Genomic DNA, 19938 nt, shown 5'->3' with positions numbered 1-19938 from the left:
GATCCTAATTTGAGGTACCTCGAGAACAAAACGAATTCAATAAATCAAACCATGAGGTCAACAACTGTGATGTTGGTAGGCGTGATTTTCTATGTTCCCCCAGTCATCGACGAAGTATCGCAGGAGGAAACCATTCCCGGCAAACACGCCTTGAAACTAGAGGACATTTCATTAATCTCGAATAATCGAAACAATAACTCCAACCAAACCCTGAACGTACCATGGCTCAACTCGCAGTCAAGCAGCAGATCGTCTCGTACTCCCCGAGGAGCCACACCCAGATCCCCAAGAAGAGGTCGGGTGACTTTAGCTCAAATGAATCCTACGAGAAATCAGTCTCTCGCATCAGCCCTTCAAGCGAATCCTATTCCGTCAATGAATTTAAACACGGATGAAACGACTGAAATGGATCCTCCGCAAGAAAATCAGGAAGAATGATCTATTTGGACGAGAATATTTTCTTCTTATTTTTCTTTTTATCATCTTCACGTTTTTTTTTTTACGATATTTTTTTATACTTTTTAATTCCGCCCTGTATTTGTTAATTAATAAATAAATAAAAGTGCGCAACTTTTGATTATATTGAAATTTTGATGATTCTATTGTTCGTTACTTCACTTTAAATATTTATAATTGTTTGAGTTTTAACCATTAAAGGGAGATTTTATTAAATCAAAAATTGTGATGGGCTTTTCGCCTCTCCCGTTGTCTTATAAATATCATACAATAAATTCAAAATGTCGTAAAAATAATACAAAAAAAAATATAACTAAGTTCTCAATAAAAATGACCCATCAACTTCACAACATATACACGTTCGACGATGAATATGAAACACTCGTAGATTTATCTTTGATACCTGATGACGCTAACCCTCCATTATTAACAGATTCAACAAATAATCTTTTAACCCCCCCTCCTCCTATATCGTATTGGAGACCTTCATCCAAATACCAAAGACTATATGATAGATTTAATAACTCTATTCTCTCCCAATGGCCTCGAATCGCCTGTGTTTATTGCGGAAGGCTATTATACCCTGAGAAGGCTTCTTGGGAATTTTACAACCCATCAACTCTTTACCCTTTACAATGAAATATTCCTACCGTTTCCTTGTCTTTTAATCCGAATGTTACCCGGATCACTGAACTCAGAGTTCCGATTTGCGCATCCTGTAAGAACCCTACTACAAGGTTCTCATTTCCGCACCTCTCTCCCATCCCAGAAGTAATAACTTCGGTTCCCTTACACAAAAGAAAGTATTTATCCCCAATTTACTTACACTGTTCTCTGGGAAGGACTCCCAACAGTAACCCGTACTCAGAATACAGATCTTTAACTGGAACCATGAACTATTCACGTAACATTCGAGCGCACGCACTCTATTCTGGCATATTGGGCGCTTTTCTTGAACCTAGTGAGAATGGTGGTAACAATAATATGACACATCATTTAACCCGTGACGAAACATTACAACAGGCTGCAACATGGTTATCTCAAAACAACCCGTACCTTCGACCATACGCTAGCATGATATCATCCCTACAGAATCAAATATCGAATGGTCCCTTCCCAACAGCAAGACATGCAGAAACTGACCTGGACGCTCCTCCTGTCAATACATGTGAAATAATTATACCCAACTATGACTTTCCTGATGAGGTCCATAATGAGGATTTCCATTATACTAGATTGATGGCAGGGTTCATTCAGGATAGCGATACATCTCGTATACCGATATCAACTTACGATCCTAACTTAGAACCCTTACTGTTCCCTGATATATTTACGGATGGTAAAGGTCATTTTCATGACGTATTGACCCGTTCTCCCACAAACGCTGAAACCCGGGATGAGACCTACGGAAAATATATAAAGTTGCGACTAATGAATATCGATCCCAGGTGGAGGATTCACCATTACTGGCCATATTGGTCATACCTCCAGCTAGAAAAACTCAGGCATCATCAAAACACGCAACGCCTCTTGAAACAATCACAATTGAATTCCCCCACTGATCCCCTTACTGCCAGAGATCTGCTTCAACCCAGCTCATATGGTAGACGTAATATAATAGATGAGGGTAAAACTATTCCCATCCCATCGTTCGTACGAACAGGTGATACCTACTTTCATCAAAAAGAACTTCATCTAAACGCAATGATAAAAAAATTGGGTCTACCTACCCTATTTATAACGTTAAGCATGGCAGAAAACAGATGGACCCACCTCCATAATATTCTCTCCAATAGTGATAATAATGACACCTTGCCCACTAACAGACCATTTCACTGTGCTAACTATTTTGTACATAAATTCCAATCGCTCAAGAAAGAGTTATATAAAAAACCAGACCTTACAGGTTTCGGTGACATAACTGATTTCTTTGACCGTGTTGAATTTCAAAATAGAGGAGCTGCACATACGCACAGTTGTTATTGGACCTCCAACTCCATTCAAACGATGATTTTAAATGATGTAATACGTTCAACCCTCCCAGATCCTTTACTTGAACCTGAACTATATTCTGCTGTTATCGCTAATCAGATACATACCTGTAATATAAAGTGCCAAGGACCCGCCCCGCTAGGTCAAACCTGTAAAAAAGGTTTTCCCCAACCCTTTAGCCAGACAACACACTACGAAGAAGGAAATGTTCGCTATGTTTACAAATGTTTGACAGAGGCTGATTCCTGGGTTGTACCCTACCATGCTCCAACTCTTCTGATCTGGGATGCGCATATGAATGCACAATACATAACAGACAGAGGATTCGCACGCTACATGTCAAAATATATCGCAAAAAGAGAACCCTCCCATGTCTTTAACATAAATGAGAATGACCTACTAAGGGAACACGTTGTCGCTCGAAGACTTGGATCTATGGAGCTCATGTTTCTCCTTCTAGGTCATACAATCTGTAATTCATCTGCAACCGTTAAATTTATAACTACTGAACCCCCTCCCACACGATCACGTACAATATTACCAATATACATGTTAGAGGAAGAGGATACTAACCCATTCTATGATGACACGATTATGAAATACATGTCTCGACCTCATCTTCCCGAATTTGAAACCCTTACTTACCCTCAATATTTTGAAAAATACTCAATCACCCCATCTCGTCCTGTGGCTAGTAGAAGGACTGTTTACCAAGATGACTTGCGAAATTATGTTGTAAAACGTACAAAAGAAATAATAGTCAGGTATCGATTTCTCAAAATTGAAGATGGTGAACTATATTTTTACCAGCAATTGCTTCATAACGTACCTGCAAGAAATGAGTCTGATTATAAGATCACACCGAATGGAACATACCGTGAGAAATTCCTCTCCCTATTTCCTGATTTTTTAAATGAATTACAGAATAATGCTCGAACTACCCAGCAGCTATGTATTACACAATTAAATACCCGATTCATTGAAATGCTAGATAGGCTCCTTCAATCTTTACATCATGAACTTCCCGCAACTATTACTCAAATCATACAAATTCAAATGCAAAATCTCAAACTCCTTCCTCCATTACTTCCAGAAACTGCCATGTTAGAGCTCCCTAGAGATCAGTATCGTGCCTTATCTACCATCAATACGTTTATGGGAGGAAATGATGGTACCAGATGGCCATACTTTTTTATAACTGGATCAGCAGGAACTGGCAAATCATATATTATAAATATGATCGTAAATATGCTTAATAACAGGCAATCAAACTTTCTCCTCCTGGCCCCTACTGGAGTATCTGCGCAAAATATAGGTGGAACTACAATTCACTCAGAATTATCAATCACGTCTACACAAGGAGGTTTTTACACTCGTTCCTTTACAAATACTCAATTAAACGCACGATTAAAAAAAGTGGATACCTTAATCATTGAAGAAATCTCAATGGTTTCAGCTGAATTATTTGATTTCATTTCTAATCTATTTGCAAGAATCCATAACAATGCCCTCGCATTTGGTGGTATAAATGTTGTTGTAGTAGGTGATCTAGCCCAGCTTCCTCCTGTCACTGGTCAACCAGTCTTTCGCTCCGCTGTATGGACCTTATTTTATCCTCTATTCTTAACAACTCCTCATCGTCAACACAATGATCCCCTATTTTACCAAATTTTGGAGGAAGTGCAAATAAATAACATATCTTCACGAACATGGAATATATTAACTAATCGTCATTCTGAGTTTATATTACAGCCATCAGTTGATACTCTTTTAAATACTACTCATATTGTTGGATTCAAAGAAACTGCTCAAAAAATTAATATATCCATCTGCAATGTACTTCCTGTTCCTCCTAATAACTTTTTACTTTCACAATCATCTGATTTTGTAAACTCCGACCAATGGGATCCCTCTCTTTCTGACCATATGTTTAAGTCAAAAACAAATCTTCCTTCTTTTGTACGCTTGCAACCTTGCGCTCGTGTTATGTATCTAAATAATTCTCTTATTGAATATGGTATATGTAATGGAACTATAGGTGTAGTTACAGATGTCAATCCTACAGATCAATATGCACGCGTTGCTTTTTCAGTTAGAGGATCACTAATTGATATTGACATTTACAGACAAAATCATTATTTTAATATTAACGGAAATAATTCTCGGCGCACTCAATTTCCCTTACAAAATTGTTTTGCGCTCACTGTTCATAAAACTCAAGGCTTGACCTTACAAAAAGTTTCTCTTGCCTTAGATGGGGGTATCTTCTCTCCTGGTCAAGCTTATGTAGCCCTTAGCAGGTGTACTACTTGGAATAATGTCAGCATTTCTCACCTTGATAGATCAGCCTTTATGGTTGATCCTAATGTCATCTTAGAATATCAAAGGTTAAACACAATTGCCACTACCAACCCTCATGTGTTTTCATAAACTTTTTTATAATATCAATCAAATAAAATTACTTATATTTATCTTATTTATCAATCATAAATAAATCGATTTATTAAAATAAAATATAATATATAATAAATTTACTGATATTATTATGTGATTAGTGATGTCACGTGATTGGTCATCCTGACAATTTTATAGAACAAATGAACAGTGTAGATCAATGTCACTAATATCACCGATGTCACGAATGTTTGATTTATCACAAAGATCATATAGTATATTTATTTTACTCGTTATATCTATTTTACCTGGTATATATTATATGTATAATTTATTATTAGTTATATTAGTTATATTAGTTATGTATTACAGTGTATAGTTATTATATTTGTTTTACCTATTATCTTTGTTATATCAAGATATATAGTAGTTAATTTTATATTAATATAACACTGTAGACCAGTGAGAAGGAGAGTACGCAAAAGGTCATTTATTTAGCTTAAGAATCATGATGAAGTAATTTAGGTATTAATGGACCCTTTATTCATGTATGTCTGGTAACTGCATACCAGGGTAGTGATGCTGTTATATTCACGCCTGATTAAACCTTTACCCATGATTGTTTAATTCTTTATTCATGTCTGATCGTATATGCCACAGTGTTCCTATACTTTATTCATGTCTGATTGGATTACTTGTATTAGTCAATTGTCTTTCTTCTTATTTTAATAAACCTTCTTTTATTTTTATGAACATCAAAGAAATGAATTATATACTATGATCCTAGCTAAATGCGTTAGTTACACAACACCCGTCAATCAGCCAAATCAATATGCTCGTGGGTACTCGATTATAAACTACTGGCTAGTTAATATTAAAACTATTTAATATTAAATAATTTTTTTAACAGATCGAACGTCCATAGACGTACATAATATAACGTCCAACCTACGGAGGGTCCGTCAATGGACAGTTAGTGGACATATGTCCAATAATGGTTGCCGATCTGCCTGGAAATTTAGTGATGCTATTGGGTCATGCGTAAGTTCCAATGGCCAATCAGTGAAATTTGTGTGGCTAATCCAAATGCCAGTTAATGAGTTTTTCTAACGAAAAATTGTTTTTTCACTTTTCCTATAAAAAAATTTTTCCGTGTTTTTTTTTTATTCCATGCTATACCCGTAAATCTATCATATTCACGGAATTTATTGCCCCAAAACATGGAAATTTTCCAAGTTGTTTAGATTTTTGATTTTTTTTCGATTTGTTTATCTTAATGTTTTATCTTAAATTTTTTTTTCCTTTATTATCTATACTATTTTTATGTATAATTTTTTTATTTAATTTTATATATTTTTTTTATTATCATTATATAAGTATATTATATCTAGATCAGAATGCTGCAGTGTTATTGGTAAGTGATTCTTTATTTTAATAAAAATTTTTTTCCAAATTATTTTTTCGCTAATTATTCATTTTCCATCTTTTATATTGGATCAAGGTCATCACTGCAATATAATTATATTTTTTGATAAATAAATATGTTTATTATGATTTTTTTAGTTAGAACAAGTATATCCAGCCAAAAAAAATAAAATAAAATTGATAATTATTTGCTTAAATTAAAAATAATATAAGAATTGGATTGGAGCAGCCTAAACAAATTTAAAAAAAAAACTAATTGGCGTTCTTAATACAATATAGGATGATGTAGTGCTACACAATTGAAAATGGGTGGTTGAACGATTTTAATTAAAAGATTTATATTTGACGTATAAATAATAAAACTTAAATGATTGATTTTTAAGTGTGACAGTCAACATCAACTACTTTTTTTTGTATAAAAAAAATTATGCACGCTAACATAAATTACTGTACCTGATATTTTTGTTTAAAAATCAGATACTTGATTTTACAAACTTGAATTGCTCTCATTATTTGATGCGGTAAAATCTGCTGAACCCACTGATAAACTCTTATTTATATCTACTCCTACGCTCGATTCTGAACTTGATTTATATTCTTCTAATGAAATAATTTCCTCTCTATAAACGTCATCAAATCTTGTATCATTTTGTTCGGGAGAGATCAAGGTTTTAAGAATTGAAACAACATCTCGAATATTTGGACGTTCATCTGGTTCACATTTCCAACATTCTAATAAATAAATTAATAAAAGTTTAATTTTAAATTAATTAAATAATAATTAAATAATAGTACCTGTATATAATTTACTATATTCAGCAGGAGTTTCTTCAATAATTTTTTCTCTTTTTCCCATTACTATTGCTACGGCTAATCTTACGTCATAATAATCATTTCTATATGGTTGGTATCCACTTGAAATTTGCCACATTAGAACACCAACGCTATATACATCAGACTTTTTAGTTAATTTATAATTTTGCTGATCTTCTAACCCTTTGGGATCAATGTAAGGTATAGAACCAAATATTTTTATATTATTGCTTGATACGGCAATCTTTCTTGATAAGCCAAAATCCGCCAATTTTAACTTTTTTTGGTGTACAAATACATTACCAGCATGCTATTTTAATTAAATGAGAAAAGTTTAATACTAATAGATAGAATCAATAAAAACCAGAAGATATTAAATTATTACCAAATCACGATGAATAATATCACATTCGTGTATACACGCTACCGCACTTGCCAGTTGTAACGCAAACCGATATTTATCATTCCATTCAAGCTTATTAAAATTACGCTGTAAATAAGTATTTAGTGTATCACTATCAGCATATTCCAAAACCAATGCGTATTCTTGATTTATATCTAAATATGCATTAAGGTTAAGTTCATTAAAAAAAATTCCTTAATTAATAATATATATAATACATAAAAAAGACATACTATTTTTTCCTATTTTCGTGATTCCATGAAACCGTAAAATATTTTCATGAAAATCCACCCTTTTTTGTAATTTTATCTGTAAAAGAATTAATTAATAAAAATTAAAAAAAAAATTAAAATTATTAAATTATTATGAATTCAATACCTCATTAACAAATTTCTTTTAGTGTTGTCTTATCACCATTGAAACATTTTAATGCAAAAACTTGATCAGTATTTTTCCAAAAAGCACGATCGATGCTCCCAAATAAACCTTTTCCTATATATTGTATGTTTTTAAATTCTGAATATTCATAATATGTGATAGATTCTTCGGCAATTGATTTTTCAAACCAATCTATATAACAATTTTTTTCTGATTCGGGCTTATCTATTATATTTAAAATGTATCATCAGTTTCTTGCTAAATTCTTTGTTTAAATTAAATTATTTTGTACCTGCATTTAAAATTTCATATACTTCTTCAATATTGGGTCTCGACATTGGTTCACTATCTCCTGAATAAAAAGGTAAAAATCGCTTTTGTCATTTATTTTAATTTTTTTTATTCTTTAAAAATAAACAAAATTATATAATCTTTAAAAACAAACATTGAGGCTTTTAAGATTTCTAATTAAAGGATACTCACCCGAAGCATATTTACGAGTCCATTCCCTAACAATAGCTTCATAACGATTACGATCATTCTTGTATAGATTTGATATTTCGGTTAAACCACAATCTAATTCATTGTTTAATTATTTTTGATTGAGTGGCAAGCAAATATAAAATGTAGATGGTGACATAATATAGTATACCTGGATTTGGATCAGTCAAAAATGAACAAATTGACAAGAGTACTTGATAGAATAAAAGATTTGATTAAGATTAATGATTATTAGAATGTGATACAATTTTTATAATAAATATTATAAAATTACAATTTGAGGTAGAAAGAGCCGGCGACCAATTATATTTTAAAATATCCAAGTCTATATGTCCATTACTATCGATATTTGGATGGTAGATTTTTGTTATAAATCTAACCTAGTATAATATACATTAGTAAGTATATAATTGAAGCTTACGAAACTGGATACATGACAAACATACCCTTGGTGGTTTAAATGGAAAATCTTCTGGAAAATGAATATCAAGGTAAAATACACAACCTTCATATGGGGAGTCAGGCTAATAAAATTTTAATATCAAAGAAAAATAGCTGAATTAAATCAGCCGTACATCACTACGCATTTGCATTTGAACATAAGCTGTTAATACGATAAAAAATACATACAGGACCCATAATTGTTGCTTTCCAATGAAAAAGATCATCTTCAACAGGATTGCCACTAATACCTGGTGGTGGATTATTTAATAAACCTTTACAATACTAACAGATTATATATAGAAAAAGGAGAATAGATTAATTAATATCTTATCCAAAAGACGTAGTCGAGAATAAAGAAATTCATATAAAGTACACTGTAAATAAAATAATTATAAATATACATTATTAATAGATTTAAGTGTCATTTTTCTCGTTAGAAAAAGTGGAGAAGTTTGTCTCCTTAAAGCGCAAATTTTTTATTTATTTAAATATTCCCATCGTCATGTGAACTTTTTTTTTCAATGAATCCTAAAGTGGAATTTCATTTACGTAGATCAAGGCGCAGTAAAAATCACTTAATAGAAATCAGATGATTAAGTAATATAAGTAATCAAATTTTATTTACGTTATATTTATTTTTAAGTATATTTATATAAAATAAAATATAAGTTTGAGATTAACTTTCAATAAACTCTTGTATTAAAAACGAACTGTGCGATTGTGTTATATTTTTGTGTATTGTTTTTGTGTGTCTTACTGATAGAGTCTATGTTAAAACTATTGTCTTTCTAATATGTAATATAGTTGACAGAGTCTGAGACGTGCCCGCCGTTAACAATGTAATGTAGTATATGTATCTATGATTACCATGTGAGTTTAACTTTTATAGTACCATTTTTATTTTGCTAGTTATTTCATATTGAGATAATTTGCAATAAATCGATCAAAAGTAAAATAAAAAAAAAAATATTAGAAGAATAGAATCCTTGGAAAATTTTATTCTTGCTAAATTTTGAAATTTTAATGTATTTTAAAATCAAAATATTTGATAAGTTTTATTAAATTAGACATGAATTTATGGTTCATTAATTTAAATGACAGTTTTATAATATTGACTTTAGATTTAGTATTACTATTTTATTCGTTTGGGTTAAAATTGACGGTGAGAATGGAAAGGCTGCTCCAATTTAATAGTTTGTCTAACATCCTAACTTTATATAAAAATTGAGGGGGGGGGGAGGGGGGTCAAATTAAGTAAACATTTAAAAATAAACATAGTTTTTTCTTTATCACTCAATGCATTTTTACTAAAAATACATCTTAATTTATTACAGATAAAGCAATTAATAAGTTTACATATATTACTTTTATTAATTATACCATTTGCTTTGGTAGATTCAAAATACACTGGAAAGAAATTCTTTTAAATATTATACAGATCGGTGATGCTATTATAAGTCACATGATATAACATATGTTTGTTTATTTTTAAAAATTTTTCAAAAATGAGGGGGGTAGGGTACGTTAAACAAACTATTAAATTGGAGTGGCCAAAAATGGAAAATGATGTAAAGATCATGTGATAATCATCACGTGTTTCGGTATCGCCCAATTAGAAACGCCAATATTGACGGAGGTAATTTACAAATTTTTTATAAAATGCAAAAATAGTGATAGACTTTATCTATTGTACTTTACATTATATCAGGACTGAAATAAAGTTACTAATTTAGATACTTTAAATAGAAAGTTATTTTTCTATCTTGGATTAATTTTAATGTTTTAAATCATTATTTTTCTTTCAAAAATTAGTTAATTTCAAATTCTCAAATTGGCGCTATTTTTTATTCCGAAACTCTAATTTGTTATTGTAAAAATATATTGAATAAAGAATAAGAATTTAAAGAATTTTTTTTTGTTTAAAAAATTTGTTGTTGAGTGGATATTTGACAACTCAAATAAATCATCTAATTGAAGCAGGTTTATTTAAATTAATTTGTGTATTTTTAAATAAAGTTATTTATGACGCATTAACTAAAATTCATGTGATCTATTCACTCTATAGCACATAAGTGCGAAGTTATAAAATGTTCAAATGAGTGGAAATAAGTAAGCATTTTTACTTTTTAACGATTGTTAACGACCAAGTAACTTGTAAAAAATTAATTATTAGTATTGAACATAGAAAATTTAAAAATTCATGTGATAACAACAGGTATTAACCTATTGAAGTAAACTTTTAGACTTAATTAAATAAAGATAATGAAGTTATTTTAAACTACAAACTTAAAGCTTATTTTTTCTTACAAACTAAATAGAACTTAAAAAAAAGTGAGCAATCCGCCTATAAATTTATAATTTTTATATAAAGTTAAATAATTTCTTACATAAATTTATATAAAATTATATAAATTAATAGATTTAACCATTTAGACTAAGTTTTTAGAATAAAAGTTATTTCCACATTAAGGACCTATATATAGGGGGTCAGGTAATGAAAAAAATTTTTTACTATGAACTGTACGCATTTTTTCAGGGCCGGAATTATGATAATGTCAGTCGGTTCCTATAATAGGAAATAAAATTTTGACTGGAATTATCAAAAATTATCTAAAAAAGGAAAGATTTTCATGATTTTTTTAGTTCAAAATACGCAAACTCAAACCTGACCCTTATATATATATATATTCTGGGTCCTATTAAATATATTAATGACTGATATTTATTACATTATTAAGTTTTAGATAATGGATAATTAGTTTATAACTTTACAAAATAAATTATATGTCATAATACCTAAAAATTGTTCATCTACGTGCAAGTCGTGCAATTGTAAATTGAAAATGATTGGCGAATAATCGGTTGTAAAATTTTCAGCCCACATCATGTTAGATCAGCAATACATAATTATGCATAAGTATTGTTCTTGATTTTATTTATTTAAAGATTTATAAAGCATCGGACCAAAATTTTTTAATTTCTGCTTTTACATGTATTAATTATAAATTTAGTTTAAAAAACTTCAATGGATTCTTTTATTGAAAGTGCTAAAAAGCCGATTAAGTCATGTAATTGTAATTTTGAATGTAATGCAAAACACTTTAAACAAAATTTTAAAAATTGGACTAGCGAAAATGATCACATTGATAAGTTTATCCAAAATACTCAGCAGTCAGAACATACAGTTTTGGTAGCAAATGCGTTAGAATGGATACCTTATGATAGACTTTATAATATTACATATATTGCAGAAGATGATGAGTTTGGCAAAGTGTACAGAGCAAATTGGGTTGATGGATGTATTGATGATTTTTTTGTTGACAGTAGTTGGTGTTATGAAAATCAAAATTGGAAAAGAAGAGGTCAAAATATGTTTGTAATTCTGAAAATTTTAAATAATCCAGCAAGTGTTGCATTAGAACTTGTAAATAAGGTATAATAAATTTATCAAAAGTTTCATTTATTTGAATTATAATATGTAATAATCACATTGTATATGGTCACTTGTGAAAAAAATTATCAGTTTTTTAAAAACAAATAATTGAAAATTTTATTTTTGCTAATATTTCCTTTATATATTGTAGATTGCAGTATCTTATAAAGTTTATGGGATAACTCAAGATTCAGAAACAAAGAATTTTATGGTGGTTTTAGAATATAAATGTAAAAAATGTAATAAAGTGTGTAATTCAATATACTTTCAACAAAATTTTAAAAATTGGACTAGCGATAATAGTGAGATTGATAAATTTATTCAAGATACTCAGCTATCAGTACATACTTATTATGAGGTAAAAAATGCATTAGAATGGATACCTTATGATAGACTTTATGATATTAAATATATTGCAGAAGATGATAAGCTTGGAAAATTATATAGAGGAAATTGGACTGATGGATTTATATATCTCATGTGGAATAATTATAATCAAAATTGGATAAGAAAAGATCAAAATATGTTTGTAATTCTGAAAACTTTAAATAATCCAGCAAGTATTACACTAGAATTTATAAATAAGGTATATTAAATTTATCAAAAGTTTCAATTATAATATAAATTAATCACATTGTACTGTATCATTTTGTGAAATATGTTGCTAGTTGTCTAAAAGCAAATAGCTGAAATTTAATTTTCTAACTTTAATATATTGTAGATTGCTATATCTCATAAAGTTTATGGAATAACTCAAGATTCAGAAACAAAGAATTTTATGGTAGTTATGGAATATACATGTGAAAAATGTAACAAAGTGTGTAATTCAATACACTTTCAACAAAATTTTAAAAATTGGACTAGTGGTAATAATGATATTGATAAATTTATTCAAGATACTCAGTTATCAGTACATACTTATTATGAGATAAAAAATGCATTAGAATGGATTCCTTATGATAGGCTTTATGATATTAAATATATTGCAGAAGATGATGAGCTTGGAAAATTGTATAGAGGAAATTGGATTGATGGACTTATATATATGTGGAATAATTATAATCAAAATTGGATAAGAAAAGATCAAAATATGTTTGTAATTCTGAAAACTTTAAATAATCCAGCAAGTATTACACTAGAATTTATAAATAAGGTATAATAATAATAAATTTATCAAAAGTTTCATTTTTTTGAATTATAATATAAATTAATCACATTGTATTGTACCATTTTGTGAAATAAGTTGCCAGTAGTTTAAAAACAAATAGTTGAAATTTTTTTTACTAATATTTCTAACTTTAATATATTGTAGATTGCAATATTTCATAAAATTTATGGAATAACTCAAGATTCAGAAACTAAGAATTTTATGGTGATTTTAAATGATATATGTGAAAAATGTAATAGAGTGTGTAATTCAATACATTTTCAACAGAATTTCAAAAATTGGACTAGTGGTAATAATGATATTGATAAATTTATTCAAGATACTCAGTTATCTGAACATACTTGTTATGAGGTAAAAAATGCATTAGAATGGATACCTTATGATAGACTTTATGATATTGAATATATTGCAGATGATGATGAATTTGGTAAAGTGTACAGAGCAAATTGGACTGATGGATGTATAAATGATAATATTTTGAGTAATTGGGATAATAAAGATCAAAATTGGGAAAGAAAAGGCCAAAATATGTTTGTATTTCTGAAAATTTCAAATAATCTAGCAATTATTACTTTAGCATTTATAAATAAGGTATAAAAAATTTATTAAAGTTTCATTTTTTTGTGGATTGAAATATAAATTAATCACATTGTCCTGTGGCTTTTGTGAAAAAAAATTGTAAACAATTAATTGAAATTTTATTTTTACTAATATTACTTCTTTAAATATATTATAGATTGCAGCATCTCATGAAGTTTATGGAATAACCCAAGATCCAGAAATCAAGAACTTCATGGTGGTTTTGAAAAAAGTGTACAATTCAATACATTTTCAATGTAATTTTAAAAATTGGACTAGTGGTAATAATTATATTGATAAGTTTATTCAAAATACTCAGCTATCTGAACGTACTTGTTATGAGGTAAAAAATGCATTAGAATGGATACCTTATAATAGACTTTATGATATTAAATATATTGCAGAAGATGATGAGCTTGGAAAATGGTATAGAGGAAATTGGATTGATGGATTTATATATATGTGGAATAATTATAATCAAAATTGGGAAAGAAAAGAACAAAATGTGTTTGTGATTCTGAAAATTTTAAATAATCCAGCAAGTGTTACACTAGAATTTATAAATAAGGTATAATTTATCACTATTTTGTGAATTAAGTTGCCAGTTGGTTAAAAATTTATTTCTCATCTGGGTGATTTCTCACCCTATAAAATGATGTCATGCGATCATTTTCCGATAATTTCAAAATAGGAACAACGTAATTTTTGACAAAAAAGATTTTTTTTTTAAATCTTCGTATAGTCTTCAAAATCATAACTTATAGGTGATTTTGCCTGCTCTACAACTTTACTTAATACCTTAAGAAGGTCATAAATAAATTATTGACAATTTACAACTTGGGGTGAGGAATATCAAGTCTCGCCCAGGGTGAGGAATAGATTCACTAAAAACAAATAGTTAAAATTTTATTTTTATTAATATTTCAATATATATTTCTAACTTTAATATATTGTAGATTGCAGTATCTCATAAAGTTTATGGAATAACTCGAGATTCAGAAACAAAGAATTTTATGGTGGTTTTGAATGATATGTGTGAAAGATGTAATGAAGTGTGTAATTCAATACATTTTCAACAAAATTTTAAAAATTGGACTAGTGGTAATAATGATATTGATGAATTTATTCAGGATACTCAGCTACCAGTACATACTTATTATGAGGTAAAAAATGCATTAGAATGGATACCTTATGATAGGCTTTATGATATTAAATATATTGCAGAAGATGATGAGTTTGGCAAAGTGTACAGAGCAAATTGGATTGACGGATGCATTAAAGTTTGTTATTGTGATAATAGTTGGAATTATGAAAATCGAAATTGGGAAAGAGAAGATCAAAATATGTTTGTATTTCTGAAAATTTTAAATAGTCCAGCAAGTATTACGTTAGAATTTATGAATAAGGTATAATAAATTTATTAAAAGTTTCATTTTCTTGTGGATCAAAATAATAATTACTTTGCTATCAGTGGTGATTTTTTTGGTAGTTTTTTATAATGCTTTTTAAATAATATTAATAGGAATTTTTGATATGTTATGTAAATATCATATTTAATAATATATATATTAATAAGTCTATAAACAAGTATGATATTTAATATTAATATTGTAATTAATATAAAAGGATAATTGTCATATATTACAAAATTATTATTTTTTTACATTTCATTGTAATATGGTATTTTAATATATATTAAATTATAATAGCAATCATATTGTCAATTATTACAAAATATACATTACAGAATTATTATATGGTAATCAAAAAAATAGGCACTGATAGCTAAGTAATCACATTGTACTGTGGCCATTTTGTGAAAAAAATATTGTCAGTTGTGAAAACAATTAGTTGAAATTTTTATTTTTACTAATATTACTAACTTTATTATATTGTAGATTGCAGTATCTCATGAAGTTTATGGAATAACTCAAGTTCCAGAAATCAAGAACTTTATGGTAGTATTGAAAAAAGTGTACAATTCAATACATTTTCAATGTAATTTTAAAAATTGGACTAGTGGTAATAATTATATTGATAAGTTTATTCAAAATACTCAGCTATCTGAACGTACTTGTTATGAGATAAAAAATGCATTGGAATGGATACCTTATAATAGACTTTATGATATTAAATATATTGGAGAAGATGATGAGCTTGGAAAATTGTATAGAGCAAATTGGATTGATGGATATATACATATATGGGATGATTATAATCAAAATTGGGAAAGAGAAGATCAAAATGTGTTTGTAATTCTGAAAATTTTAGATAATCAAGTAAGTATTACATTAGAATTTATTAATAAGGAATAATAAATGTGTTATTTCGTAAGAGTTTCATTTTTTAAAAAAATTGTAATACAAATTAATCACATTGTACCGCACCATTAATGTGATACCAATCATTTAAAAGAGTAAATACTAGTTAAAAATTTTATTTTTATTAATATTATTCATTTTATTATATTACAGATTGCAATACCTCATGAAGTTCGCGGAATAACTCAAGATCCAGAAACAAAGAATTATATGGGGATTTTGAATAATATATATGGAAAATATGTGTGTAATACAATGCGTTTTCAACAAAATTTCAAAAATTGGACTAGTGGTAATAATGACATCGATAAATTTATACAAGATGCTCAAAAATCATATACAAATAATGTATTAGAATGGATACCTTATGATAGATTTTATGAAATTAAATATATTGCAAAAGGTGGGTTTGGAAAAGTATATAGAGCAAAATGGATTGATGGTTACATAGACGAATGGGATGATTATAATCAAAATTGGAAAAGAAAGAATCAAAACATGGTCATAGCTTTGAAAAGTTTAAATAATTCAAAAAATGTTACATTGGAATTTATGAATGAGGTAAATTAGTTAATTATTACTCAATATAAGTTATTTAATTATTGGTATTTATACTTATTTATAATATACAGATTACATTACATTACAAAATAAATTCGTACAAGTGTATTATTAAACTTTATGGAATAACTCAAGATCCAAAAGAAAAAAATTACATTATGGTTTTAGATTATGCAGAGCATGGGAATTTACGAAATTTCCTAGATATAAAATATAATTATTTAAATTGGAATAATAAGATCAGCTATTTACATAAAATTGCCCATGGACTTAGAGATATACATGAAAAAGAATTAATTCATCGAGATTTGCATATTGGTAATATATTAAGGTTTAAAAACCACACTTGTATAACTGATATGGGATTATGTAAACCTGCAAATTATAATGCACCAGAAAATGCAAAAAACAAAATATATGGTATTTTACCTTATATTGCTCCTGAAATTTTACGTGGACAAAATTATACCAAAGCTGCGGATATTTATAGTTTTGGTATAATTATGTATGAAGTAATTTCTGGATTACCTCCATATTATGATGTAGGTCATGATATAAATTTAGCAGTAAAAATTTGTAAAGGACTTAGACCAAGGTTTAATATCAAAGTACCCAAATTGATAGTGCATCTAATCAAAAAATGCTTGGATGCAAATCAATTTAATCGACCAAAAGCAGAAGAAATCGAAAAAACTTTAGGCAATTGGTTTAGAGAATCATATGATCCTAAATCTAATGGTTATGCAGAGATAAACAATCAAATAGAAGAAGCAGAAATAATTAATAAAAAATCACTGATTAATAATAGTACTACTAGTCTAGGAATATCATACAAAACACATTCAGAAGCAATTTATACCAGTAGATTACTTAATTTTAGTAATCTTCCAGAGCCAAAAAATTCTGATGATTATTATGAAAAAAATAATAATATAATTAGCATGAAATTTTCAGGTATTTATTGATAAAAATTTCATATTAATTTGAAAAGATGCTAATAAGATTTAATTATCAAATAAAATCCTGATAATAATAATATTCTTGAGTTAAATAATTCTGATGAATTTTACAAAAAAAAATGATATGATTAGTATAGGTGTTAATTATCAAAAATATTCAAATTATCATTTAAAAATAGTACTAATTTTTTTATTCATTAAATAGAATCTCTGCAAATTGATATTTCTCGACTGAATATTAGTAAAGATGGTAACTATTTCTTAGATACAAATAAAAACAATGTTATTATAAGTATAATGTACTTATTTTATTTGTTTATTTTATAGACCAAAATAGCAAATCTGAAGGCAAAGAAAAAATTTAGACCAATTATAACCATATTTAGTGTAGAATTTATATACTATATATTATTTTTTTTCTCTATTATAATTATTATAATTTAAAATTTCAATTATCATTAATCCTTTTTATTTCCAGTAGTCAGTGAACTGAAATTTTTGATTAATTTGATAAAGTTATAAATATGATAAAATGAAAGAATACTAGGAGCGAGTAGGCATTGAAATAATGTTAAACAAAATTTTAAGTAATACTGGCCTTATTATTGGGTAACTTGCATGTATTTATTCATTTATCTTATTAATAAAACCATATGGTATGTCTTGATAATATAATTTATAAGTTTTTCTAATTTTATCTGATGTTATGCTTTTTTGTTATCAATTCTTTAATTGCTGTTATAACCTTTGGTTTCATACCATTGGTAATATTTATTATAATTGTTTTCACAATTAGTAAATGTGTTATCTAGATAAAATTTACAACATTATCATTGTAATACTATATAGTATATCAGTTGCTTTATTATATCCTTTTCATAAAGTGCATAAATTGAATACATGATATGTAATTCTCTTTCCATGAAAGATGGTTATAAATTTATATTTTTGTTTTAAATATTCTCTCAAATTTGTAACCAATTTTCTAATTACAAGTTTATAATTTCCATCTAATTGGTCTTTAGTTGCCATAACATTGTGCCATAATTGTTGTCCATTTGTTAACTAGTGTTAGGTGAGATTTGGCCTAAGAAGGTTTAAAATATTAAAATTGGATTTTTTTTAAAAAATATTCTTTTTAATTACATACCTCATCAAACCAACTTCTATTAGTTCTTTCAACAATTTCTAACTTTTAGTATAACTTTCATAGTTCCATATCTTATATATCTTATATAATATATATATTATATACATATTTCTAATTGTTGCTCCTTAGAATTCCATTCATAACGTTCCATTCTGTTTCACAAATTTCAGAGTAATTACCATTAATTAAATATCCAATATTTAGACTTGGAGCAAGTGATTTCATTTAATATTTCTGCATTAAATAATCAATATTATTATTTCTAATTTAAAAATTTTGCTTTTAAATAATTTCTAATACAATATTCACAATATAATTTTGCTAAATATTCTTGCTTGATAATTTTCACAAACAGTGTTGTCAAATGACACTGAAATGACATTGAAATGACCCTATAAAAAAGGAATGTTTAGAATATATACGTAAAATATACAATATACATAAAATGTCTATAGAATGTCCATAAAATATATAAAAAATATACAAAATGGGCTCACTGTATATAAAATGTACAAAAAAGTATATGAGTCCCCTTTGCATATATCCTATGTAATCTGGACATTCTATAGACATTTTATGTATAATGTACATTTTATGTTTATTTTATCTATGTTTTCTGAACATTCCTTTTTTATAGTAGGGTGACATCAAATGATATTAAATGACATCGATTTTACTATGAAAAAGTATGAGAAATGACAAATGTCATTTGAAAAATGGGCAAATGACATGGCAATTTAACAACACTGTTCACAAATGCTTCTTTTCACTTCATTAAAACAAATATATAAATTCATAATACAATGTAAGATCATTTGTCTAAATTATCATTATAATCAGTTAATGTACTGTATAATGTATATGTGCAGTATGGGCTAAACATGTCAAATGGATGACATAATCATAACTTTTGAACAAAAATTCAAGAATATGTCCATTTATATTTTTTTAGCTCGGAGTG

General features: G+C 27.9%; 4 protein-coding genes across 4 annotated transcripts; 3 read left to right on the top strand and 1 right to left on the bottom strand.

Annotated features, from left to right (window-relative positions):
• Positions 1–51: 51 nt before the first annotated feature.
• Positions 52–438, top strand: OCT59_001645 (uncharacterized protein; the record flags this gene model as incomplete). The annotated part of the gene is made up of 1 exon (XM_066143972.1): positions 52–438. The coding sequence occupies one exon, from the start codon at positions 52–54 to the stop codon at positions 436–438; it is 387 nt and encodes a 128-aa protein (XP_065995180.1).
• Positions 439–786: 348 nt separating this feature from the next.
• On the top strand, positions 787–1095 carry OCT59_001644 (uncharacterized protein; the record flags this gene model as incomplete). Its single annotated transcript, XM_066143971.1, has 1 exon — positions 787–1095. One exon carries the CDS (start codon positions 787–789, stop codon positions 1093–1095), a length of 309 nt encoding a protein of 102 aa, XP_065995179.1.
• A 5659-nt stretch (positions 1096–6754) lies between these two features.
• OCT59_001643 (uncharacterized protein) lies at positions 6755–9231 on the bottom strand (the record flags this gene model as incomplete). Its single annotated transcript, XM_066143970.1, has 11 exons — positions 6755–6999; positions 7063–7390; positions 7466–7638; positions 7898–8086; positions 8154–8213; positions 8345–8437; positions 8514–8555; positions 8637–8742; positions 8809–8886; positions 8993–9088; positions 9208–9231. The coding sequence occupies 11 exons, from the start codon at positions 9229–9231 to the stop codon at positions 6755–6757; spliced, it is 1434 nt and encodes a 477-aa protein (XP_065995178.1).
• Positions 9232–17371: 8140 nt separating this feature from the next.
• OCT59_001642 (uncharacterized protein) lies at positions 17372–18192 on the top strand (the record flags this gene model as incomplete). The annotated part of the gene is made up of 4 exons (XM_066143969.1): positions 17372–17414; positions 17544–17822; positions 18033–18077; positions 18155–18192. 4 exons carry the CDS (start codon positions 17372–17374, stop codon positions 18190–18192), a joined length of 405 nt encoding a protein of 134 aa, XP_065995177.1.
• Positions 18193–19938: the final 1746 nt, after the last annotated feature.

This window comes from Rhizophagus irregularis, chromosome 10 (genome assembly GCF_026210795.1).
Source record: "Rhizophagus irregularis chromosome 10, complete sequence".
NCBI classification, from domain to species: Eukaryota; Fungi; Glomeromycota; class Glomeromycetes; order Glomerales; family Glomeraceae; genus Rhizophagus; species Rhizophagus irregularis.
This window is presented reverse-complemented; position numbering and strand designations above follow the sequence as displayed.